The sequence below is a fragment of the Seriola aureovittata genome, chromosome 3 (genome assembly GCF_021018895.1).
Source record: "Seriola aureovittata isolate HTS-2021-v1 ecotype China chromosome 3, ASM2101889v1, whole genome shotgun sequence".
NCBI classification, from domain to species: Eukaryota; Metazoa; Chordata; class Actinopteri; order Carangiformes; family Carangidae; genus Seriola; species Seriola aureovittata.
Genome location: NC_079366.1, coordinates 19,164,805 through 19,190,461, shown reverse-complemented (window position 1 = coordinate 19,190,461; position 25,657 = coordinate 19,164,805). Strand labels below are relative to the sequence as shown.

Genomic DNA, 25,657 nt, shown 5'->3' with positions numbered 1-25,657 from the left:
CATAAGCTTTCACTTATCTCTAGTCATTGTGGCCATGGTCTGGTAGATCTGGTTCCATGCACCTGTTATGTTAAATGATTTTATTTATATGATGATAAATTTGCATTGTAAATAAATAAAAAATTCTAAGCTGCTTATTTAAAATAGCACTTTATATAGAAGAGGTGATGGAAGTCAGTAAATATTCTTATGCAGTGTGAATAGGGCTATTTGATGTCATATTAGCCTAAATATTTGCATTCTGTTGGCAGTTTATTAGATGCACCTCACTAAAACTAATGCAGTCTAGTATGCCTGCAACAAAACCTCAGCAAATACCATAAGTTAAATCAAGACTTCTCTAAAATAGTCTCAACACAAACTATACATGAATAAGGACTTATTGCAGGAGGACTGTATAATAAACCTTAACCAGCATCCCCCATCATTATACCAAGAAACTAAAGATGGCACAGAACAGTGACAGATGTGTTCAGTTTAGAGCCATGCATCTCACATAATATATTAATATAGACCATAATATACATATACATACATACATACATAATATGGCCACAGAGTAGTGTCTTTGAAGAGCAAAAATACTTAATACTAAAACACTTGATACTTGAAGGACAAAACTGGAACATAATGGGTACTGAGACTTAAAAATTGCAGCGGACCTGCTGAATCACCAGAAGCAATGACATTTTGATTTAAATTTATAATGTGGCTCACTTGTGTTGAGAATGAAAAACAGAGAAAGATTTTCACTCTTGACCATGGTCCATATAAATGCTGCTCTGGAGCTTCTGATTATGACACATGATCTTCATCAACAGTTTTTTTCTTTCTTTCTTTTATGCATTATTGATCTGCTGAGTTCAAGCTCAACCATGAAGTTCATTTTTTTTTTGCCTTTATTCATCAATTTCAAGATGGATAAGCACTTGGATGATATATATATATATATATATATGCCGTGCATGTTGTGTGTGTACATTTATTGTGTCTATTAATTCACCCTTTTAAATCAAATTTCAGATTTCCATTTAAGTTCATTTTTGTCTTTTGCTGGACTTCTGTTGTATGATTGTCTGACTTGGATAAAAAGTCAGCATTCTCAAATCACAAATGGTGAATCATTTGTAGTTTACAATGAGGCAGTAATTAAGCTTGTTTTTATATTCTTTCCACAAACCATTAACCCATATGGAAAATAAAATTAGTCCCAAGCAGAACTTTGTCCAGATCTCAAAGGTCAATTTCCGAAGACAGTGCATTTCAAAATTGTTAACAAGACAGTTCACAGTTCAAAAGACTTGAAAACACCAAAATCACCTGATACTTTAGTTTTAATAGCAGTCGTTGCAGAAAAGAAAAGAAAAGAAAAGAAAAGAAAAGAAAAGAAAAGAAAAGAAAAGAAAAGAAAAGAAAAGAAAAGAAAAGAAAAGAAAAGAAAAGAAAAGAAAGTATTAAGTGCTGCTGCTTTTAATAGATTGGAAAATGTAGCTAAAATACTTAATACAACGCCAAATAAATAAACTATCGTGCAGAAGAATTATTTGATGGACTATAATCCAGTCTCTTAACTAAAAAAAAGATATTTTCAGTTAATAACACAGCATTTAGTAAAATCTGTCACTGCACTCACTTGTTCTCTATTTCATCTTCTCAATATACGATCTGTTGTCACTTCCGGTTTGGGAGCCAATAGGCATATAAGCAGAAAATCACGTGTTGGGCTCTCCTGTTCTTCGACTTTCAAAGCGTCGGACCTGAACATAGGGTGAGTTATCAAAATGATGATCTTTTTTAGTCGGTACTTAACTTTTTTGCCTATGTAGCGAATATGTGCCAGTTCCGCAGTGTTTATCACGTTACAACGACGAGCTACAACCTGTCAAAACACTGCTAACTCAGCCTACTGTTGTTGTTGTTTCCCCATAATTGAGCAACTCGGCATTGCGTGCATGGGGCTAACCCCACAGGCTATCCCCACATATTCCCCACAGGCTAAACACAATTTTCATGCTATTTTATCCAGTCACTGGCCTTTGTAGAACAATGATATTCTAAGTCTGGGTTAATGCATGACAAAAACAGGGTACCTGAAGGTGTTAAAAAGTCTTCAAAAGCAATGAAATCAGTTAACAGAGTTCAGGCATTAGGGTGTATTAAAAAGTTCTTCATTTCATTTATAAAAGTCTTAAATATTTTCTCTTGCCTGCCATAGTGAATAATGTTTCTGTCTGTGCTGTTGGGAGACATTGTACCCCTATAAACTAAAAGTTGGGTTGTTTTGGTAGTCACTTTTTGCAGTGTGTCAGTCCCCATCAGTCACTGTCACTGCTTGTAGCTAGAGGAGCTAAGAAAATCATCATTTCAATTTGGACAAATGTCAATGTTAGCAGTAACTTCATAAATAAATAAGTTGTTACCTGAATATTATGACCTTCATGAAGGTAGAATTTGGTGCAGAACTGCTTGCACTGGTTTCACCTATGTGTAACTCTTTAGTAGTAACTTTAGAAGATTTGTGTAACTCAGACTGCTGAAGCCCCATATTCACTTTGATTGGAAGCATGTTGGGAAGCAAGTAAACCCTGTTAAATTGTTCATGTGGGCACCTTGGCAGAAGGTGGCTTGCAGTCACAGATCAGGCTCTTATCAGCAATATATTTGCATATATACCTGTAAGTATATTTACTTGCATGAGATGAAATGAGGTGAGAGTCCACTGGGCTGCAGGCAGGTGGGGACAGTGTTGTTAGAGAGAGTCAGTTAAATAGAAGAATCCTCTTGCTCTGGAAAAACAGGAGTTTTTTGACATCAGAGCAGAGAATCTTTTTCCCCATGTTCTCAGAGTCCTTTAAATGCCATTTGGCAAGCAGGCTGTCTTTTACTCAGAGTGGATTCTGTCTAGCCGCTCTACCGTAAAGGCCTGATTGATGGACTGCTGCTGAGATGGTTGTTCTTCTGGCAGGTTCCTCCATCTCTGCGAGGGAGTTCTGAAGCTCTGTTAGAGTGACTGCTCATTTCTTGGTCACCTCCCAGACCCATCTTGTCTGGTTACTCAGTTTGGCTGGATAGCCAACTCTAGGAAGACTCTCTTCCATTTCAATATTTCTGAAGCTCTGCTCCTGGAAACACTCAGCTTCAGAAATGGTTTTACATTCTTGCCCCGATCTATACCTCGCCACAAAACTTCAACACGGAGGTCTACAGAGAATTCCTGCATGAATTACACACACAGACGTGTGCTGTTCTAAACTATGTCAAGTCAGCTCAGTTTGGGGCTGGCTGGTTGTGAGGAGTTTTGTGTGGTTTAAGGTTTATTATGGCAAAGTATTACAGAATATTAGAATAATACATTGATTAGTCTATCCTTGAAGATAAAAGATAAAACGAGTGGTAAAACACATTTCCCCACAGGGCCTTTTACTGTAGGTTACATGTCAATGTGAGTGATATTGTAATAAAATGAACATGAATATTTATAGCCTTAGACTTTCACTCAACCTTGTGTCTGTCAGTTATTATTAACTACACAGTCATTATGGACAATTGCCTTATGAATTCAGATTCATAAGATCTGGTACTATGTAATCAGCATTAGAGGTCTCATAATACATACTAATCAATGGGTGGTCACTTATGATTTTTCTGTAAAGCTGTATGGCGTTGATTGCAGCAGCCTGCTGTCAAACCATATTGTGTCTCTGCTCAGAAATGTCAGTTGTTACTTCTTGGCTTAACAGAGATCGTTCTTGGATTGAGTTCATCTTTGTGGATTTTCTTTTCTTATGGCAATAAAGTTTGACATTCAGAGGGTGGTGCTGTTCTCTTTTTATCTCTAACCACAGTGCCTTTGGGTGCTCATTCACATACAGTGCTGTGTAATATGTGATATGTGTAATATGTCATGAACTGGGTATATGTTTTAGCCCTGATATCTTATTTCCTGCTAAACATTACAACAGCCAATCCGAATTTTTAAAAATAGAATCTCATTTATTTTAATCAGTGAATTGTTTGTGAAGGTTTATTTAAACATAATGAAATAATAAATGTTCACCACATTTGCAAAGATCTTTTTCATTCTTAAGATGGAGCTTTTATCACCAAATCAATCTGTTGTTATTGTTCATGTTTTGATCAGAGCAGCAGTGGAGGGAGCACTATGGGCCGCCTGGACGGGAAAGTGATTGTGTTGTCAGCCGCTGCGCAGGGCATTGGACGTGCTGCAGCAATAGTAATGAGCTTTGATAAGTACTTCACACTGATATCTTTTATACCAAATCACAGAGGAAAATTCTTTATTTAAAAGCTGTTGTTTGCAGACTCAATGCAGTGTATATATTTACTTCATTACATACAGTAGTTCAATCAGTTCATGTGTATGCAAATGAAAGATTATAATGTTGCTGACATTCCATAATATCTTATATCTTCTGTACCAGCTATAGAGAAGCAAACATTTATTCTTGCAAATTACAAATCCACAAAGAAATATACAAACTCTTATTTTTTTTAAAAAAAGAAAGGAAAAAAAGAAAAAAAAAAAAAGAATCATAACATTGGTTTATAGAAACAACCGTTTTCACCTTGCATTAAGATTATAGATTTTTCATTGTGTATGTTTCAAATATGCCATCACTCCACATGTTTGTGCTGTAAATAACTGTGCTGTATTAGTGATTCTTGAGATGCAAACACAGGTTCAAGACAATAATCGTGCACAATTCTCTGCTGATGTTTTTGGCAAAGAGACAGTGGACAAAACACTTGAAACACACATGACACATACTTGTCAAGATTGGGTCATCATCACTTCTATTACCATAAGCGATGTCTTTAAGTGTGTGAAACCGAGCCTTGTGTTACAGTGATTTGTGTTGTGTGTGGTGTGGAGGAATTTCAAATATAGAGAGGTCTATTTACACTGTCTCAGATCATTTATTTATGTTCAAATCACATAGTATTAAAGGCTGCATGTGGTGTGAAGTGTCTATTGAGCATTTTCTATTTCCAAAAGTTGCCTTTTTTGTTGATGTGGTCCGCTCAATGATACAGCCACTCTATCAGCTATTACATGACATGGAGGTAGAATGGATTGGAATTGGGAGCTGAAGGACTAAGGTTAGATATTGACATTCTGTGTCTATAGTTACTTGGTAATAAGATCTAGGTGTCAGCACAATTATTGCCTTGGGTCAGAGGGAGGGACTTTTTGCATTCAGGCAGCAATTCAGTTTTGAGATGTAGAAAAGATTACCTGCCCCTCATTGTTCCCAGCCATCAGTTTATTTCATAATCAAAAGCTTATTCAATAAAATGGCTTTGATGTACTTTAGAATTTAAAGATATTTGCTTCAATCGTATCTATATTTTACAAGCGAATACTCAGCTGCAAATGTTACATTATAAACAGTCATTGTGGAACGGCTTGTGACTGACTCTGGTTTTCCAACTGTAGGCATTTGCGAAGGAGGGAGCTCAGGTCACAGCCACAGACATCAATGGAGAGAAGCTGAGGGAACTGGACGGTACTCCAGGTAAGATTCATCTCTGTTGGTCTGCAGCTGCCATCTGCTGGACAACCAGTGTGATGCAGCCAAGATGGCTGAGCCAAAAATGTTTTTTCGTGTTCTTTCACAACTTCATCATGATGATCATGTACTGACCAGTGTAACTTGGTAGCTATTAACAAGATACATTTGATACATTTCCATAGTTTATCCTGGCAATTCTCTTTCTTGGGTAATGATTAGGTCTATAAAAAAGTTATAAAAACCAAAGGATACCACTTTATATATATATTTATAACTAGTTTAATTAGCTTGTCAACACTTTTTAAATGATTTATAAGCTGTTATAACACAAATAGTGAGCCCACATGTATTTCTACTGTTAAGCCACATATCTCATTAGTTACTGAGCTTTCTTTGTTTTCTCCATCATCCAGCATTTGTACCTGCTGCTTCATCATGTTACATCATGTCTGATGTTTCTTCCTCTCATTTTTACAACCATTTGTTTATCAGTTACAAACATTTGTAGCTGGCAAAAAGGAGCCTTATTGTAAAGTGTAAAACGTTTCACCATCTATTAATGAGTTACTGTAAGGCTCATTTTACCATTTATAAATGGTAAGTTAGTAAGATTAATTAGTATAAAGCATTAACTTGATCTTGCCAAATAGTGAGTCTGCATCAATGTATGAAAACTGTGTTATAACTTGTTTTTAAAGTGGTACCAACCGAAGATAGAAGAAACAGCAAATATCATATTTGGCCTTTTTTATGTTTGATTAATAGATTATCAAAATAGTTGATTTAATTTTCTCAGTCGACTAATCTAATTAACTGACTTGTAGTTTTACCTCTGAAATTGTATCCAAATTGATTCTTCTTTTTTCTTTTTTTTCTTTTTTAAGGTTCAGTTTAGCAAAAATGGCCTAAACATATGAGAGCACTAAAGTGACGTCTGACACAGTTTAATGCAATGGCTATAAAGTGCTGCTTTTGCTTGCAGTTTGGTTATACAAGTTAATTTCTACTCACTGACCTCCACAATACATAATTAAAGCTATCCTATGCATGTACATTTAGTCAGCACAACTATCACTATTAAACCATGACATCAAATGTTTTGGTAGACATACATACACTCACAATATTTTATTTTATGACAATAAAATGGAGGAGCAGGTTTATGGTAGAAAATTGACTCTTCTATTCCCTGCTGGAGTAGGGTTGAATAAATAGGAGGTGATCAACACTCTTCCCTCTCTCAACACCTCCTCTCAGGTAGCTCACAGGCAAAGCACTTCATCTCCAACTGATTTCAGTAGACAAGTTGAGTGGTCAGTAGATAGAGGTTGTACAAGGTAGCAGCTGTGAATGGTGTGAATGTGTGTAGTAGCTCCCCTTGTTTGTCAGTTTTGGGCAACAGACCATTTACTCAAGGCTACCGAATATAAGAAAATAATAGAAATGTTGACTGCTTCATATGAAACGCGTATCTTCTGCAGTAAAATGACGTAAACAAATGAATCTCTTATTATGAAAGCAGTGCGGGCGACATCATAATTGACTGAGACCTTTTACCTCATCATCAACAGGAATCAAGACCAAAGTGGTGGATGTGACTAAGAAAGACCAAGTGGAAGCCCTGGCCAAGGAGCATGACCATGTAGATGTGCTGTTCAACGTTGCTGGGTAGGTTTTCATTCCTTTTTTCAAGGAGTAATACCTAGCATACAATTAAATTCATAGCAAAAAGAAAAATCAGTTCTTTCTGTACTGCCAACATGCTGTCTCCACATTAAGCATGTTTGTCCATCTCCTGCTTAATTACATTTCCAAAATCCTTATACCATAAGGTTTAACCTCCACCTGACCTTTTAACAATCTCCTTAGCAAAGGTTTCCAAATTGGCACCTTTAAAGCTCAGTAAAATTATCGGGGGGGGGGGGGGCTTAAGCTGCATTTTAACTAGCATATATTTTTTGGGTTCAGTAATTCATTTCTCTTGTGCCCTTCTATGTTTTGATTCTGACTGTCAGATGAGGTATTATGAACCACATGTTAGGGTGTATTTTACCATTTTAGCTCTTTGTCATGTGTTGTATTACATACAGGTTTGTGCACCATGGCTCCATCTTGGACTGTGAAGAGGCCGACTGGGACTTCACAATGAACGTGAACGTCCGGAGCATGTATCTGATGTGCAAGGCTTTCCTGCCCAAGGTGACCTTTGGCCCCTTTTCCCTAATACTTAACACAGTTTATCCTGTTGTTAATAGAATGAAATAGGTGCCGTTGTAAATGGAGTGACATATGCTTTTATTTTGTTCCCATCCTTTGTTCGCTGGGATTAGCTGTATTACTCCAAGCCTGTGACATGATGGGAGGTGACTGCCCAATCACTAATCCAGCTTTAGCTGCAAACTAACCAAACTGTCTCGAAGGGGAACTTTAGCTTGGATCATAGTCCTGGTTATGTAAAAATGTAAACCTAAGATTATTGCATCATTTTCATTTTCATTTCACCAATTATAACCTGTTTGTTTTCCAACTCTGATTTATTTTGTCGTTCTAGATGTTGGCAAAGAAGTCCGGAAACATTATTAACATGGCTTCTGTTGCATCAAGCATAAAAGGTTAACGATATTCCACAGAACTTTTCACTGTACATGTTTATAGAACAAATAAATACAAATAATAATAACAAATAATAACAAATAACTCATACATTGAAGTATGACCATGTACATTGTAATCCTCTTATCATAGATAATTGCTTTGCGTGTGTCTCTGTGTGAGTGACATGTGTTTCTTTGACACAGGTGTTGTGAACCGGTGTGTCTATAGTACGTCCAAGGCTGCAGTGATTGGGTTCACCAAATCTATAGCGGCTGATTACATTGAGCAAGGCATTCGCTGTAATTGTGTTTGTCCTGGTGAGTTTCAAAAAAACTGTGTCCTTTTTATTTAAGTATTACTAAAGGTTACTGACATTTTAAGATACCAATGTTCTGTAGACATCCTTGAGATCAAATTAAATTGATGGTTTTAGAAAAACTGAAGGGCTTGTCATGTTTGAGGAAAGTGTATTTCAAAGATTTATAAGCCTTGAGTTTGTCTCTGCTGAGCAATTCCAAATAACAACTTTATAAATAAGGGAGTATTAAAGCCTATTATACTTATTTATTTCTATATTATTTTATATTTTCTCAGGGACTGTTGACACTCCATCACTGAGGGGTAGGATCCAGGCCCAACCTGACCCAGAACAGGTACTGTCTGCTCTGATGTACTCATTTTCTCCATGTTAATCTGACAGTAATGCCTGCATGAGTCATGTAACAGGTACATCTTATCTTGGTTTCCACGAAATCCTTATGGCTGAGTATTGAAGATAATGAATGCTACAACTGTAACCCCTCTCTGCAGGCATATAAGGATTTCATGGCAAGACAGAAAACTGGCAGAATGTGTACAGCTGAGGAGGTGGCGCACCTGTGTGTCTACCTGGCCTCAGATGAGGTGAGTGCTCGCTCAGTGTTAGTTAGCTCACTGAGTTAGCGCAAAAATGCAATGTATGTATGTGGTATATTGACAGTAAATGAGAGTGTGCGCAGTATGCAAGCATAACCCCAATGTAACCTTTTAATACTCCAAAGATGTTACTTACATCATTATTTACAGTAGTGAAATAATCAACCTGATGTATGTCTTGTGTCCTCCACAGTCAGCCTATGTGACAGGGACAGAGCAAATCATCGATGGAGGATGGAGACTCTGAGAAACCTGTGGCAAGCTCATCATGTGGAGACAGCAAATCCCTGAACCCAAATAAAGTGTGCATTAGTTGATGATGTTTTTTTTAAATTAATTTTGGACATTAGACATAGATTTTGAAGGAAGATTTTGCCATTGTCCAACTTCAGTCTATGCTGCAAATGTGTCCATGTAGTGCCAAAATACTGACATTGGCAATTGTTGACATTGTGATGAATTGACTATATCACAGATACAGTATAACATACAGTACATACAATAAACATCTATTTGTAATACTTTTTAATTCAAAGTAATCTGGGTGATTCTCAATGTGATTAATTAATAATGAAATGTGTTTACACATTTATTAAAACGTTCAGCAATACACTTGAGTGATTTTTCCATTTGAGATAACCCCCCCTCCCTTTACCCGGCGCTCCTGTGCTCGGTACATACATGCTTGGCCATCACTAATCCGCCTCATTCCTACTTCCCAGCTGGTCTATCTGCTACAGCACTGCCAGAAACGTTGCCGCCTATAGCTTCCAAGAGATGACTGTGTGTACGATATGAGGTGAGCTGGGTTTTTTTTTTTTTTTTAATTATGTTACATGTATGTGGGAATGCAGTCAGAGGAGTCAGGAGTAGCGGTCACTGTATATAGCTAGCTACTGCGCTTTTAAATGGGAGTGGAGAGTTCACTGACAGCTGTTGGTAGAAGCACACAGGCAGCCACTCAGCTACTGGTGATGGATCCAATATCGGACAACACTCAACACTTCCTAACTTTCAAGATATACCAGAAATGTGTCCGAGGAGGAAGTCAAATTGAACGTCACTGTATTTCCAGACGGCAGGCTTAACTGTACCGTTGGCGTTAACCTTGATGTAACGTTAGCTTACATTACAGGGACTTCACTCAACACTCAGGTCAACATAAAGATATTACTGCATCGTGTGCCAAGCCGACGCCATCTCACATTTGAGTAGGTTTGTGAAAGGATTGCTAGTTAAAGAACAATCCAACTACATCGAAGAAATACGTTGTTACGAGCGTGAGTTAGTTGGCGGTAACGTTGTCCGATAATGGATCGCCTGGCATGGTTTATCATGAGGGACGGATTTGCTCCTTCAACAGCTAATTACTGTTACGCTAGCTATGGTTTCAGTTGTCCACTGTTCCTGCACGTGTGGGTATGGAGCCTCACTAATGAACTAAACTAAAACGCCAAGTCAACCCGTCCTCTAACACGAAGTTTATTTAGCTGGTGAGCTAAATGGCTACCGAAGGATAGGTTAGTTGTGTGTAGTTGCTAGTTAACTCCTACCTAATGGAGCTAACGCTAGCTGGATGTGCCATATGGTCGACCTATAAGCATCGATTAGTGTGGTCTGTTCACAAGTGGATTAACCAGCGTCTGTCACTAGAGGCAACTGTCAAAACATTGTAGTAGCGTTAGGTTAGTGCACATTATTTTTCCAGCGTTTGTGTGGAATACAACTTACAAAAAAAAAATATGAGCAGATAATGTGCTTTTCCAGTATAAGTAGATAACTTACTGCCCTATAAGTTTGTAGTTGACACAGCTACTAACACACATTAGGCAGCGTGTACTGTCACCCACATATATTCTCATTTAGGTATTAGTCATCCGGCTTGGACTCTAATTTTCTCTACATCATCAATACCCTATGCCCAGAGCCAGTGCAGTTTTTGTAAAATTCAATGAAAACCATGTCTTTAAACATGGACATTTTAATGTAAAACCTGTATGTTTGGGGAGATAGATCAGTGTGTGAGATTAAACTTACTTCATGTCATGCCAATGTCCACACCTGTACCAACATAACTGTGCTCCATGATTAAGTAAACAATAATTTGTTTTCATACTGATAAAACCATGCTGTATGAATAGGAGCCTGAGGTCAGAACTGGACATACAGAAGCAGAAGTGAAGGAACTGCCCATCAATGGCCAACCCCACCCCTCAGCTTGATGTACTGTGACAGAGAAGTGAGTAGACCAGAAACACTGTAGCTGATTGCCATGGAGGACACTCAGCCCAAACCTGCTACCCCAGAGCCGAGCCCTGCACCCAGTCCTGCTCCTAGTCCAGCACCCAGTCCTGTGCCTGCGGCAAACCATGTTGAGGTAAAGTAATTTTCTAATGATAATCTTTTACACTACTTACTCTGGTGTAAACTTGTTGTATTTAGTTTTTTCTGCCTCAACAAAACTGAAAGGTGTGCTTTTAAGCCTGATAATTGGTTTTTGGTAGGTTGTCAAATTACTTTATAGGTTTTTTAATATTCACTAAATAAGAAATTTTAAGCCACATATAAATGATGTTGTGTTATGTGGTTCTAGTTCTTTATCATCCATATTAGTCTGCTTTTTGTTGTTTTAATGCTTCAATTTTGAATGCTCCCCTCTAACCTTGTTAAATGAATTGTCTGCCTTAAATCATTTGTTCGTCATTTGTGAGAATGAATTGAAATGCAACCAGAGGCAAAGTCAAAACTTTGTGCCAATGTACCCAAGTGAGCAATATGACAAAGAGGGTGTTCTTGGAGTCACAGTTATCAGCTTCTTGGGCAAGTTCATATCTTCATTCTCTTATTTGCCAAGAAACAGTGGCTTGTAATCTGCTGGTATGACGTACCTGTGTGTCAACAATACTGACAGAGGTTTCGCAATTAGTATGCCACAGGAACATCCACCAGTTTTTTCAATTTATTTTTTCCATAAGCACCGCATTCATATTTGTGTCAGTGTGACACCTTAGATTTGACGCTCTGTGTAAGATGCTTCATTTGTTTTGACTAGTTTGACTGACCACTCCAGATAATAAATGCACTGTGGTGAATTTTGGTGACAATAGTAATTTAAGTAATTTGAAAGCTATTTTTGTTTTTTTCTCTTCACATTTTTTCAACAAGTGAAAAGAATACAGTTGGACAACACTCACCTCATATTTTTATGAAAAAACGTTGCTGGCAATTATTTAAAAAGTTGAAGCTGTAAGCCAAAATACCTTTTTATCATGCATTGTCTTTACAGACAAGGTGTTTATCACTGGCCTGTCCTTCATGTCCTGATTCTTCCTCTCTAGCACTTAAGTGTGAACCAGATCCAGGTGGTGGTACGGCGCTGCTCCAGTCCAAATGTTACAGAGGAGACCACCTATTTCATTCCTCGAAACCCTGTGGTGGATGCCGGCACAAACACAGACCCACCAGTGGTCTGCTGCCCCTTGCTCCGCAGGTTTTGCCCTTGTCCACCAAGAGGCCTCCTGGCCTCTCTCATTACCAAAGGTAATAAAGCAGTGGAGGTCACCATGGCCTTTTTCCTAATATTTCTCCCAAGATTAGGAAAAACAGCAGATGACATAACTTTCTTGTATGCTATGAAATCTAATAAATGCAACCATGTTGTAAATAAATAATTACAAGTATACAGTACAATTATAATTAATAAATATACACACATTAGTATTTATAGTATTATACATTATTAATAGTATTAACATATTCATTCATTCATTCATCCATACATACATATATACAAATGGTAATATAGTAAGGGGTTGGACCGAGTGCTAACCCTGATTACTACTGTAGATTTATGTTCACAACAGCCTGTTAGAATGGATGGGTAGTCCATCAACACTGAACTCTCAGTACCTTTATCTGTTCAGGGAACAGCATTGTTTTCCTATAAATGGCATCTGAGGAAGTTTTTGAGATATACAATTGTAACACAAAAAAATGTCTGTAATAATTCATTTATCCCTCGCTTTCTTACTCCCCCACTTCTTTCTTCTTGTAATGTGTATAAGGGAATGATCATATCATTGTTGGCATTAATATACTAATGTCATTCTCCTCTGTCCCTTCCAGTCCTTTTGGCAGCTGTGCTCTTTGGAGTGGTTTGGTCTATCACAGAGGACGAATGTCTTCCAGGGGGAAACCTGTTTGGCATCATAATACTCTTCATCTGTGCACTTGTCGGTGGCAAATTGGTGGCTCTCATCCGTCTGCCTAAACTTCCACCATTCCCACCACTCCTCGGTAAGACAGAGAATTCAGTGGTCATGTTTAATGCACTGGTGGGGTTTATACAGGCGTTTATTTCATGTTAGGTTACACAGATTCCCTCATCAGGGTGATACTTAGTAGCACAAGAGGGAAGGGAAATGCCTGCCAAGTTTCTGTTCAGAACAGTTAGACAGATTAGAGTAATGGGTGCACTGTGGTGTCATGATGTTACCCATAGTGGTCCCAATCTCTTAGTCCAGATACCTACCTGTGTAACAGCCCTATCCTGAGTCTTCAATACAGTACAAAGAATTTTATTTGTTGTAGTTCAATAAAGTCAGTGTTAGAGCAACTTTTTAAATAACTACTTTTTAAAGAAGACTCAGATTTGACTGTAAGTTTCATGCATCACAGTGGAAGCACTTGAAATAATCTAAAACAAAGCTCCAATGTATTTGAGAAGCTGTTGATTGACATGAATTGGCCAAACAAATATTAATGTTCACCTTTGTCATTGATGGAAAAACAAAACAAAAGGGAGTTCTGATTAACTCAACAATCATATGACTCACTTGCTCCATTCTTAGTCAAGTCCAAGGTAACTGCTGGTTCGTCTGTTTTGTTATTCTGTATTTTGCTTCTATTTTTCGTATTGTTAGCCAATACAATTATCATCTTGTTAAAATGTTTATCAGTGATCCTTGTATTTATTCAGAGATGTTAGGAGAAAAGCACAGTTTGATGTCTTCACTAATTAAGAAATTCAAGCGATGTGAGCCTTGATTAGATTCTATTTGAATAAGCCTGGTTTACCCAAGGTGAGGTGCTGCCATTATTTTACATCAGCAAGGCTGACTTGTAATAAGTCAGAGCATTGATCAGAAAATAATATAAATTTCTTCTTTCCTAGCAATGGTTTAAATATAATTTATTATGAATTCCTGGTGTCATGAATTGGGAAATGGATAAAGTCTCTAACTGCGCCCCTTACAAGATAAAAATCAAGGAAACTGGAGCCACTCCCCATTTACAATTGACATCAAAAGGTAGAGTGAAGTGCAACTTGGAGTTTATTTCTCTCTAAACTTCACTTTCCTGTTTTTCTTTTCTTTTGGGCAAGTCCTCAAAAGAGTAGCCTAGTTTACAAGTTCAGTGTCTATTCATGTATATTGAAATATCTTTTGGCGTCAACTGCCGTGAGGGTTGCTGTCATCGAAGAGTCACTCGTCTGACCTGACCGCACTCACTAACAGTTTTAGATATCTGCTATGTACAGTATGTGTTCTTTCTCTTATTATAGTTCATAACTGTTTGACATGCACATCGGTGATGATAAATCCCTTAAATTTTGCATCATTTCACTATTCTTAATATTGTGTTCATTCCTAATAATGTAATATTCCCTCTTAAGTTGAAAGTTTTTAGCAGAACAAATTAACAGTTGAATCATGAGGTTTTAGAGTAGGTTTGTATATTGCTGAAATTTGAAATGTTAGTGTTATAACGCAGTTTCCACAGTCCACACTGAGCCTCATAGTCTCAGGTGTCCAGCTTGAGCATCCAAAGTTCAAAAAGCAACAGGTGGGCTTTGCTCTCGTTCTGTAGCTGAGAGACCGTGCTAAAGAATAAACAGTATTTCGTGGTAGAAAGGATAATCTTTCCCCTCACACCGTGTGTTTTGTAGGTATGCTTCTGATGGGCTTCATGCTGAGGAACACCCCACAAATAAAGAAGGGGGTGAAGATTGACTTCAAATGGTCTGCATCACTTAGGAACATCGCCCTGGCTGTCATTCTGGCCAGAGCCGGTCTCGGGTTGGATCCCACGGTACGTCTCATACTCCCCTCCTGGAGCTTAGTACCTGCACACAGAAATGTTTAGACATATAATAACTATGTTTTAGTCTTATCCCTGTGTATCGCCGATACTGAAAAATATTCCTGTCACTTCTACTGTTTAATTATTGACCCTACAAATTTTCCAAAGTAATGACAAGTCCTGAATAGAAATTCCCAGTTTCTTCAGATTGTTTAACTTATCTGACCAGCATTAAAAAAAAAATCCAATGTTATAAAATGAGTTAAACCGAGTAAATCTTAGCCTTGGTGAACTAATCATTTAGAACTGCAACATCACATCACTGTATATCTGTACAGAATTTCATTAATTACATACTCATGAAGTATGTGTGTGTCTGTGCTGTCAGGCTCTGAAGAAACTTAAGTCCGTGTGTCTACGTGTGGCAGTTGGGCCATGTGTGATAGAGGCTTGCACCACAGCTCTGGTCTCGCACTTCCTCATGGACTTGCCCTGGGTGTGGGGCTTCATCCTTGGGTAAATATAACACTGCTCACTTTCCTTTCTGTCCCCACTCTCCATTCTCTACTCAATTAGGAGAGACAGGCAGACACATACAAATTTAAGGGAACCGTTTCCATTGTTTTGTGAATGTGCAGAAATAACTTATATTTAATATTTAAATTTCAACATTATTTTTTGACAGTAACAGCAAGAGGCCAGGAGATTCAGTTTTGCATGCAGCAAATCCAGGGAACCTTCAGGTGCTCTTGAAAATGAAAAAACAGAACAAAGGCATTCTTCAGGTATTGTAGGCAGAGCAAAGGTACAAGTTATATTAAAAGCCTTTATTTAATCCGGCATACAGATCTAGTTTGACCTCACTGGGTCTCTCTTTCTCTGTAATAGTTCTTATATCTTCCTAATAGAAAGAAAATGATTTATGTGATTTTTAATTTACAACTGATTAGTATTTGCTCCATACTTCCATTATCTGCTGTGTGAGCAGCGTTTTCTTCTAGTAGATGATCGTGGAGTGAGCATGTTAAAATTTAGAAATAAGACATGGAAGGTTGACTAACACTGTACAACTCACTGCACCTACAAGAAGCATGTTTCCATGGAGCAGAGAATGGAAACACATTGCTCCCTGAGCGTCACTAGATCACATTACACTCCCTAATCTACACACAGTTTATTGCTGAGTGATGTCTTTCAGGGTTGATGATACAACAAATTCATCTACTCTGAAAAAAGATGTGTCTATGGTTGATGGACTTTTTTTTTGTCTGTGAGGCTTTGTGTTTCTTCCTTGTTCAGAATCCATGTGCCATCAAAGGTACATGTCATATGGGGCTTTATTCACTGATGACCTGTTCCCCCTTGCCTGTTGCTTTGCTTATCAGTGGTTGGAGGGTTGAAAGGGGCCAAAACAAATATTTTTGTTCTGTGCAACTCAAATGTCCATTTTTGAGGCCATTTTCATTTTAGAAACGAGAAAGATTACAGTGATTATAAAACATTGTAGTAATTTTTAGTAACTTTTTTCCTTTTGAGATTCATAGCAGAATTTTAATAAGACGTTTTAGAGTTCAAAATCAAGTTTATATTTACAGCCCGGTATCTCATCTCAGATACAGTGTAAAGTATAAATACCTGTTTCACTCTGCTTCATTGTCTCCTTTTCTGTATCTCTCCAAGTGTATTCAATGGCTTTTGGGTTTTCGAAAGGCATTTTGGTATTTGTTACATCTTTGTTGGAGTAAGTATATTCATAAACACTCAATCTCCTCCACGTTGTAGCTTTGTGCTGGGCGCTGTGTCTCCAGCAGTGGTTGTTCCCTCTATGCTGCTGCTGCAGAAGGACGGATACGGCCTGGAGCAGGGCATCCCCACCTTGCTGATGGCTGCTGGCAGCTTTGATGACATTCTTGCCATTACTGGTTTCACCACATGCTTGGGCATGGCCTTTGCCACAGGTAACCTGCATATGTATGTGTTTGTGTGTGTGGCGAAGTGAAGGGAAAAGAAAAGTGCTGAATATATTGTTCTGTTTTTACAACACTACCTTATCTCCAGGGGAGTGGCATCCAGCGCAGTGTGTAGGTCAACACTGAGAAGCACACAAAATAAGTAACTTTCATCCGTAGTTTGTCAGGAGCTCAGCAGAGGGTGTAAGTGAGCTCTTGTTGAAACGTTTTTTGTGCCAGTCCACAGTGCAGTTGTACCATAATGTAAAGTCTCTGTAGGGCTGCATTCAACTGCATACAAAACTCTAACTAAGACCGTAAATCTTCACATATCTTTAAGACGATCAATTCAGTTAATTGTATTATATCAACTGTATATTTTATCTGCTGATCCTTCTAGGCTCCACTTGGTACAACCTCCTTAGAGGGGTACTGGAGGTGGCTGGTGGGATGGTTGCTGGTATTCTTCTTGGCTTCCTCATCCAGTACTTTCCTAGTGGTGACCAGGTAGGCATGGTGTCAGCAGCATTACCATGACATTAGCCAGTTTTACCACTGCTTAGTCATCCTTGCAGCACAGCCTGTGAAACCACAGCTGGTGTATGAAACAACCTCAGAAGAAGCGACAAAGTCGGTGAAGTGTTCTATATCTGATTAAAAAGTCTGTGGGAAAGTATACAGGGTCAAGAGTTTCCTTACAAGACAGATACGGCTGTATCGTCTTAGCTCCAGAGATGTGTTTTTATAACTTGTCACACTCAAGACTTAGAAGAAAATCCTTGAGTATTAATCAGTGTGGGATGAAGATTATATAGACTACAGAGTATATTGTTTGTGAATTTTGTATTAACAGATTTCATTATACTGAAATATTCTGTATGTAATCAGTGACTGTGTTTTTCTCCTAGAAACACTTAGTGATTAAGCGTTCCTTCTTGGTGCTGGGTCTCTCCGTCTTTGCTGTGTTCGGCAGCAGTGTGGCTAGATTTCCTGGCTCTGGAGGCCTCTGCACCCTGGTGTTGGCATTTCTGGCCGGGCTTGGCTGGGGGACAGAAAAGGTAATAACACATGCATACAATATCTGTTGCACATACTACATTTTTTCATTCCTTGATCACAGTTGTCCATCTCTGAAAATGAATTTTGAGGTAGGCGGAAAAGTACATTGCATGAGTGTACCGCTCCCAACCTGTTGTTCTTCGTCAGTACATTAATTCATCTGTACACAGCTGCATGTCAAAGACAACCGTACTAAACATGTTTGTGGGTTCTTTTTTCTTAAGGCACATGTGGAGGAAGTGGTAGGGTGGGCATGGGACGTGTTTCAGCCTTTACTCTTTGGACTCATAGGAGCAGAAATTCAAATCTCTGAACTGGAGGGACGCACAGTTGGTGAGATGACCACACACGCACACTTCAAAATAACACAGTGGGATGGCTGCTGTGACTGTGAGGGATTCAAATGTGACTGTATGGATGTAAATGTATTTGCATAGCCAAAAATGAAGCCTAGGGAGAGTTTTAATCTCTCTATCTGTAAAAACTAAAACTTGAGTCAGTGTTGGCACTCCAATACTGTACTTCCATAGTTCCAGCGTGGGAGTTACTTATGAAACAGATCTTGGATTCCTTAAAGAAAAAACCTTATTCCTGCCAGAATAAACACAACAATTTTACGATCATCACTACCCAGAATTCACTGACACAATTTCACAGCATCATCTTCTCTAGGAATATATTTGTAATGCTGATATACTGTATGTATTTGGAATGGTGTACAGAATATTTGTGCTTTGGGAGGAACTATGTGTCAAGGACAAGAACGTGCTTAAACTCTCTCTTTGGCTCATTAAAAAGGAGCAGATGTGGTGAACATTATTAAAACCTCAACGTAACTGTTCAGACTGTTTGTCCTTTTGAGAAATGTGTTGATCCTGCTGCAGTCACTTTCCCAGATTGCACTATACTGTGCTCATGTTGCACCCACACTTCTAGTGATACAAAGTAGCAAAAAATCAGTTGGGGAATCTCTGTATGACTCTTGTCTGTTTGTCTGTGTAGGTCTGGGTATAGCATCTCTGCTCATTGCCCTCCTGGTTCGAATCCTGTTCACCTTTGTGTGTGTGTTGTGTGCGGGCTTTAACATGAGGGAGAAAGTGTTCATAGCCCTGGCGTGGATGCCCAAAGCCACAGTGCAGGTTTGTCAGTACTGAAATATTTGTCTAGAATTATATTTTGTGCTCAGGGTCTGAATTAAAGGAGTGTCTCTTTTCCAGTTTTTGTTGCACACATCAGCAGATGTTTTCCTCTGTGAACATCTGAATTAGAAGTACATACACTGAAATATTATGTGTATGTTATATTTCAAGTGTTCCCTTGTGGTGGTGGTAAATGTTTGGGTTTTTTTTTTTGAGTGAGCAGAGAGGAAACACTGCTATTGTCTTATTCCCCTTCAGGCAGCTATAGGCTCCACAGCTTTAGACATGGCCAGAACAAAGGAAGACAAGCAGCTGCAGAAGTACGGCATGGATGTACTGACAGTAGCCGTGATGGCCATCCTTCTCACAGCCCCTGTAGGAGCTCTTATTATAGGGCTCTCTGGACCTCTCCTGTTACAGAGACCGAAGAACTCAGCCTGTGGTGAGCGAGTCAAACCCAATTTATCAGCTTTTTTCTTAGGTAGGTAAAGTCCTAAATTCAACAATTCAACTCAGCTCAACAACCCCGTCCAGTCTCGCTTCGTAGTTGTGTCGGAGTAGAAAATATCCTTTCACTGCAAAGCTTTTGCCTACCTCACCTTTGTGCTACCTGTGTCCACTCAGACAAAGATTTGCATAGCTTTAGACTGGCTATTTACTCTTGTCATTCAAGCCTTTGTATCTTTTACATCCACACAACAGTGGCATTGTTGCTGTTAGTGTAAGAATATTGGATTAACCACAGCGTAGAAATGCTGCTCATGAATGCAGACTTGTCTTCAGCACATTTTTTTTTGTACTTCCTGTATGCATGTCTTTACGCTTTTACTAAAGCTTTTCTGTTAAATTGTCCTCCCTTGTCTCTTTCCCATCATGCAGGCACTGCAGCAGGAGGTGAAGATGATAGTGAAACTCCCATCACCTATGAAAGTACTCTCTGACACCACCTGTCTTCATCCAGCAAGCGAGGACATTTAATGAGACTTTCGGTGTGCATTCACACCTCGGATATTTGAGCTTTCTTTTAGCCACCGAGTGGCTCTCTTTGTCTCTCCATCTGCTGGTCAGCTCCTCATGCTTTGCCATGCTGCAGGAACACATGAATCATACTGTATTTATAGGCTCTGGTGGTTTCCAGGTCAGGTCTCAGGCTGCAAACAAATGACCCACATCCAAGCATCTGCACTGTCATGCTGTATGTACAGTATACAAGGGGTGGTTTTGGTTTTAATCCCAAATGAACGTTTATATATGCATCTATATATAATATAATATATATATATATATCAGTGCGGGTGAGTATGGTTTACATTTTTGTTAAGGTGGCTATTCTTCCTACCTGTCATATTCATTGAATCCTATATTTGGCCATTTCCCATTTTTTATGACATCTCTTTAAGCTATTCACTTTATCTGGACTTGAAAAGGTGATAATGCCGTATTTTATCATAAGCCATTTCCTTTGGAGGGGTACGTAATTGAATGTACTGACAGTAGCCGTTTTTTTTTTTTTGGTTTTTTTGTATTAAATTAGACTACACATTTACCACATTGAAGTTTTTAGTTGTTTTGCACTCAGTACATTTTTGCAGCTATGTGTTTTGTGTATTATGCGTATTTTTTATTACAATATGTATTAGCTGTTTGTCTTGATAATGAGAAACAACTATTAGCAATTATTTGAGATTTTACAGCATTGAGTAATAGTTTTTCACCAGATATTGTTAAAACAATAAAAAAGAATACCAAGAATTGTCCACCTCTTGAATTTTATTGTGGCTATATGTAAAGTACATTTCTTCAAGCTGGTGAACCTTAATTCATCTGAGCAAGTTTAGGATTCAGTTAGTTTTTTTTTTTTTTTTTTTACCTGGAAAACTCAGTGCATACACCCACCAGTACTGATGAACTCACCAAATGGCTTCCTACAGACATCATACATTTGAAGTGTTGTTGAACTGATTTCTTGACCACAATAGTTGAACTGACAATATTCCCATCGGTCTGTAAATAAATATGACTAAAATACTCATAACGCCTGTCCTCCAAATGACCACCCTGGCAGAGGTAATTATTACTTGTGTTTGTTTTAGTAGGTATTGCTCTATTGTTAAATTCTTTTCACAATTTATTTAGTGACTGACTCACTTAAAGTTTATGAAATACTTAAACAAGAGAAAAACTTGAAGAGAAAAACATAAAACATGATGAGTAAAAATTATCCTGGAAAAAATAAGTGACAGAAACATTTAGAAAGGAGTGTACTCTGTTTCCCCTTTCATTCATATACACTTTTTTGTAGTAGGAACGGAAGTGAAGTGTTCCCCAGCCGTAACAGTGAAAGAAGGGAATGAAGCAGCGGTTGTGTTTTTGCCAAGTCTGTTGAGTTAAACACCCTGACTTACCCTTTGCACAATTTACATTTCAAATGCAGAACGAATGAATTCCAGCCGTTATCTTACAAAAGGTTCATCAACACACAGTCACTCATCATGAAAATATAGATCAGACAATACAAATCATTAATGTATAAAATATTTCTGATGAATTGAAAAGGAAATGCTCCAGCAGGAAGTCAACTATATACAGCCATTCTGACAATACAGAGGCAAAAAAAAAAATAACGGTACACAGCAAAGATATTGCTGCATAAGTTACATTGTCAAACCTCAGTAGGGTAGTGAGGTTAAAACTGTATATAACTGGATATTACTCAACTGTGCTATGATTCGAAATGTTTGAAGGCAACAGAGTTCAACAGAAAATGTAAAACTCAAAATGTTTAAAGGCTATGAAAAAAATATACTGAAGAATACTAAGTAGCCTCCCATACACACAATAACTTATAAGAGAGTATTTCACATCCTGACAGTACGTTAATATTTGGCACACAGAAAATCTGAAGCAAGAGAAAGAGAGCTAAAAAAAAAAAGACTGGCTGTTAAATAACAAAAGAATCGTCCAAACTGAAAACATACAGTGCAAAATGATGATGACAGGTTGGACAAGTATTAAGTATTTCATTTAAACAACCATTTAACTAGGAATTAATGTTTCCCCTGAAGGGTTCAAATTACTGAAAGTCAACATAACTGAGATTATGTTTCAAGTTTTCCGCTCAAAGTGGTCCCAATGCTTTGTCATTGATTCCAACTAGATTGAGACATGACCATAGTTGAATTTACAGTCATATAGAAAGGCTGTTCTGATAACCAACAAAAATGACCATAAAAAAACAAAAAGAAACCCGTCCTAACTGCACAATGCCATCAAAGAACCTGATATACAGTTTTCACACAGCGAGACTGTGGAAATGTGTATTTTTATGTGTTAGGACCATTTCAAATAAAGACTCAAGTTCACTTTTCTGACCAACATAAACATGACACCAAGATCAAAAAAAAAAAAAAAAAAAAAAAACTACAGACTGTTAAGAAATGAAAACTAAAGACTGGGGAGGTGAGAAGATAACTCCCATTAGCAGTTGATTATAGTATCTTCTTTTTGAGTATGAGCGGTCCCACGTTGTCTCCAGTCAGCTCATTGTGCTTTAAGTGTGACTTGTCACAAACAGGAAACTAAAACAGGAAGCAACTTAATATTAGCTGATCAGCAAGACAGAAACATACATACATACATACATAAACTCTTACAAAAACATGAATGAATAGAAAAAGTCAGGAAATAACCTCTCAACTTACAGTTTTGGAGCGCCAGCAGCGACAGTAACACACATTTGCACTGTTCAGGTCCTCGATGTCTATCTCATTGACAACTTTGGGGTTTTCTTTCTGGATCTTCAGGTTGATCAGGCTGTCTCTCTGCTTCTTCTTCTTAGGCAGAAATGGGCGAATGGTCAGATAGCCCAGCAAAGCCAGGATACCCAGGAGTGGCAACAACCGGAGCCACTCAGACACTAAAGACACATCACATTCACATTAGGAAAAATACAAGCATTACTATGAGCACAGGCGCATGTTCACTCCTGAAAACTTTGTTTCCTGCAGGCTGGAAATGTAGTTGCGGTGTTTGGCCCTATGGGGATGTGTGGGGCTTCATGTGCACATTGGAAACTTTGAAATCTTACACTTCAATTCAGAGCTGACACAACTTAGCAGCCGTTTTGATTTTTGAAAATAATAAAAAAATAATTTTGATCGCATCTGGGAAACAACCACAACACTGACAGTTCACCTCTTATCCTCATTTCTATTATACTGAGTGCCATCTCACACCAACAGCTACTAGAGCCCACTGAACTACACTGAGCCCAGGGAAGTGCTTTGGGAAAACCCATCATACAGGCCACCATACATGGAAAAGACAGACAAGTGAAGCACAGTGAGGATTAACCACAGTTATATAATTTTATAATTAGCTACGAGTTAGACCCCAGCTCCTGGAACTTTTGATAATACTCTTATGGCAATTAAAATACTTTCAATAAAAGGATTTTGATGCCTAATGGGACATTGCTAATCCTTAATCTCTTTATGGAATTATATTCAGTGTATTTTACATGTAGGAGCACTTACTAAATCTGAACTAACTAAATAAGTCTAATGTCTAACTTAAGACAAAAAACAGAAATGGGTTTTATCTTCAGGCAACATCTGGAAACATCGAACATCAAACCGAAGCTCTGAATGCTAGGACTTTAGCAAATCCTAATTAATTAGTACTACAATCACATTACTCTTTTATGGCCTTCTAAGAGAAGTACTATTCAGATGTTTCTAACACGTCATTTGTCACAAAAATATTTAACCAATGCATAGCTAGCTCTGCTTTTTGACTTTTTTGAGCTATTTTTAGACTAAATTCGACACTTTCCAACGGTCTGTGTTGGCTGAAAGGTCAAGCTGAAGTGGTTGATCAGCTTCAGGATAGACTTTCACTGCAGTATCCACTCACAATCCTTTATTTAAACATTTTTATTTTGTTTACTATTTCAGTGACATGCTGACTCCTGCTGTTGAACATTTCCAAACACATTAATGCATTAGCTTTTGCCTTTTGTGTTAATAGGTGCACAAAGTCATGTTTGGAAATGGTGTGGGACAGTAAAGGTTTATATGGAGACATGGGCCCACAAGATTTGTGAAACTTATAGGTATGCACTGATCCAACTTTTTATTTCCTAATACCTATGCTGACACCTAATCTCAGAGAATCTGCAGAAAGGGTGGATCCAGTACCAGTGCTCTTTGCCCCAAATTTAAACTCTCACTGCATGAAACTCATCTGAATCATTTTAATGTCAGGTATCAAATGGCAGCAGCCTGCCATGACTGAATGGATGTAATTGATAGCAGAAACCCTGACTAGCTCTGATCATGAAATTGTATTTAATGTGGATTGGTCACATCATAGCTGCTACCCTACCCCATACCCTACTCTAATCAGTAAGAAAAACCCAATATCTCACATTTGAGAGGGTGGAACCATTCATTTCTGGCATGTCTTGCTTGAATCATTTATGAATGTATGTAGATGAGCTGATGAAATAATCAACTTCTCTTTTACAGCGCTGTTTTAACTAACAGCTTAATTATCTGGAAATTTCCTGTTTTGTAGGAATGATGAGATCATGGGTCCAAGGATGGGGTCACATTCCTGAAAAGGTTTTAAAACCAGGATCTTGACGCAGAATGTGTTTTGAGACGACATGTACTGAACCCTCAACTCCAGGACTGTCATGCCTGTGCATCACTTGATGGTAAAACAGACTGAGGTGGGTACATTTTGTACAAGAGTCACACAATCGTTAGATTTCCAATTGTTGGGATTAGCAGGACATGCTGCAACTTTTACGATGCAGACACTTAATGGTTAAGGTCATAACTGTGTCCACATTTAACACAGAGGCAAACTTAACTGTGCAGTGTTGCATTTTAACAGGTAGTACTTTAAGGTCATTGTTGTTGCTAAACAGAACTACAAAATAAAACGAAACGAACGAAATTTACGAAGGGTTTAGCAGAAACTAAGCAGCAGTTGAGGACATAGCACAGGTTTGGTCAGACACTCAAACACACACTTACAGCGCGTGTGTTTTCGCTTGCAGGCTAGCTAAGCTGCAGAGCTCTGTGCTGAAAAGTGTCCCCGATGAGTTCAGAAGTCATCTTTACAGGACAGTCAGAAGTGCAACACAGCTGCTGCTAACTTACCTGTTAACCTTGCAAATCCACCGATCGTCTCCGGTAGCGGAAGCCTCTTGAGGTAGGCTGGAAGCTGGACTTTTATTATCTTTGAAATACTTTCTAAAACCATCTTGAATTGCTCAAATGGGCAGGTTTGGCTTGAATAGTTCCTGGGGTTCGTTTATGTCATTGCGTTCATTTCTGAGCGCATATTGTCACCGGTACGTACACCCCTCCCATGA

General features: G+C 38.3%; 3 protein-coding genes across 9 annotated transcripts; 2 read left to right on the top strand and 1 right to left on the bottom strand.

Annotated features, from left to right (window-relative positions):
- The first annotated feature begins 1,687 nt into the window (after positions 1-1,687).
- On the top strand, positions 1,688-9,654 carry bdh2 (3-hydroxybutyrate dehydrogenase, type 2). Of its 2 annotated transcripts, none has more exons than XM_056371796.1 (10): positions 1,688-1,768; positions 4,147-4,234; positions 5,459-5,537; positions 7,106-7,202; positions 7,625-7,733; positions 8,086-8,146; positions 8,333-8,446; positions 8,724-8,782; positions 8,940-9,032; positions 9,238-9,654. In XM_056371796.1, the coding sequence occupies exons 2-10, from the start codon at positions 4,163-4,165 to the stop codon at positions 9,289-9,291; spliced, it is 738 nt and encodes a 245-aa protein (XP_056227771.1). In that variant the 5' UTR covers positions 1,688-1,768; positions 4,147-4,162; the 3' UTR covers positions 9,292-9,654. The 2 variants fall into 2 exon arrangements, with proteins under 2 accessions (XP_056227771.1, XP_056227770.1); XM_056371795.1 differs by having other exon boundaries at positions 1,701-1,768; positions 4,142-4,234.
- A 34-nt stretch (positions 9,655-9,688) lies between these two features.
- On the top strand, positions 9,689-21,024 carry si:dkey-162b23.4 (sodium/hydrogen exchanger 9B2). Of its 6 annotated transcripts, none has more exons than XM_056371793.1 (13): positions 9,689-9,843; positions 11,186-11,421; positions 12,383-12,584; positions 13,170-13,340; positions 14,992-15,134; positions 15,514-15,641; positions 16,908-17,083; positions 17,475-17,581; positions 17,983-18,132; positions 18,358-18,466; positions 19,136-19,272; positions 19,531-19,714; positions 20,152-21,024. In XM_056371793.1, the coding sequence occupies exons 2-13, from the start codon at positions 11,317-11,319 to the stop codon at positions 20,211-20,213; spliced, it is 1,674 nt and encodes a 557-aa protein (XP_056227768.1). In that variant the 5' UTR covers positions 9,689-9,843; positions 11,186-11,316; the 3' UTR covers positions 20,214-21,024. The 6 variants fall into 6 exon arrangements, with proteins under 6 accessions (XP_056227768.1, XP_056227763.1, XP_056227764.1 ...); XM_056371788.1 differs by having other exon boundaries at positions 19,531-19,753; XM_056371789.1 differs by lacking the exon at positions 9,689-9,843 and adding an exon at positions 9,901-10,255 and having other exon boundaries at positions 19,531-19,753.
- On the bottom strand, positions 20,150-25,630 carry cisd2 (CDGSH iron sulfur domain 2). The gene is made up of 3 exons (XM_056371797.1): positions 25,443-25,630; positions 22,974-23,188; positions 20,150-22,850 (listed from the first exon to the last, which is right to left on the bottom strand). The coding sequence occupies exons 1-3, from the start codon at positions 25,543-25,545 to the stop codon at positions 22,761-22,763; spliced, it is 408 nt and encodes a 135-aa protein (XP_056227772.1). The 5' UTR covers positions 25,546-25,630; the 3' UTR covers positions 20,150-22,760.
- Between the last annotated feature and the right edge of the window lie 27 nt (positions 25,631-25,657).

Excerpts from the sequence above, each read along its gene's own strand:
- bdh2 (XM_056371796.1), top strand. The coding sequence starts at position 4,163 with ATGGGCCGCCTGGACGGGAAAGTGATTGTGTTGTCAGCCGCTGCGCAG. Across the intron at positions 7,734-8,085 it reads GCAAGGCTTTCCTGCCCAAG|ATGTTGGCAAAGAAGTCCGG; the intron begins GTGACCTTTGGC and ends TTGTCGTTCTAG. Across the intron at positions 8,447-8,723 it reads CTGTAATTGTGTTTGTCCTG|GGACTGTTGACACTCCATCA; the intron begins GTGAGTTTCAAA and ends ATATTTTCTCAG.
- si:dkey-162b23.4 (XM_056371788.1), top strand. The coding sequence starts at position 11,317 with ATGGAGGACACTCAGCCCAAACCTGCTACCCCAGAGCCGAGCCCTGCA. Across the intron at positions 11,422-12,382 it reads CTGCGGCAAACCATGTTGAG|CACTTAAGTGTGAACCAGAT; the intron begins GTAAAGTAATTT and ends CTTCCTCTCTAG. Across the intron at positions 15,135-15,513 it reads GTCTCGGGTTGGATCCCACG|GCTCTGAAGAAACTTAAGTC; the intron begins GTACGTCTCATA and ends CTGTGCTGTCAG.
- cisd2 (XM_056371797.1), bottom strand. The coding sequence starts at position 25,545 with ATGGTTTTAGAAAGTATTTCAAAGATAATAAAAGTCCAGCTTCCAGCC. Across the intron at positions 23,189-25,442 it reads TGGATTTGCAAGGTTAACAG|TGTCTGAGTGGCTCCGGTTG; the intron begins GTAAGTTAGCAG and ends ATGTGTCTTTAG. Across the intron at positions 22,851-22,973 it reads GCTGCTGGCGCTCCAAAACT|TTTCCTGTTTGTGACAAGTC; the intron begins GTAAGTTGAGAG and ends TTCCTGTTTTAG.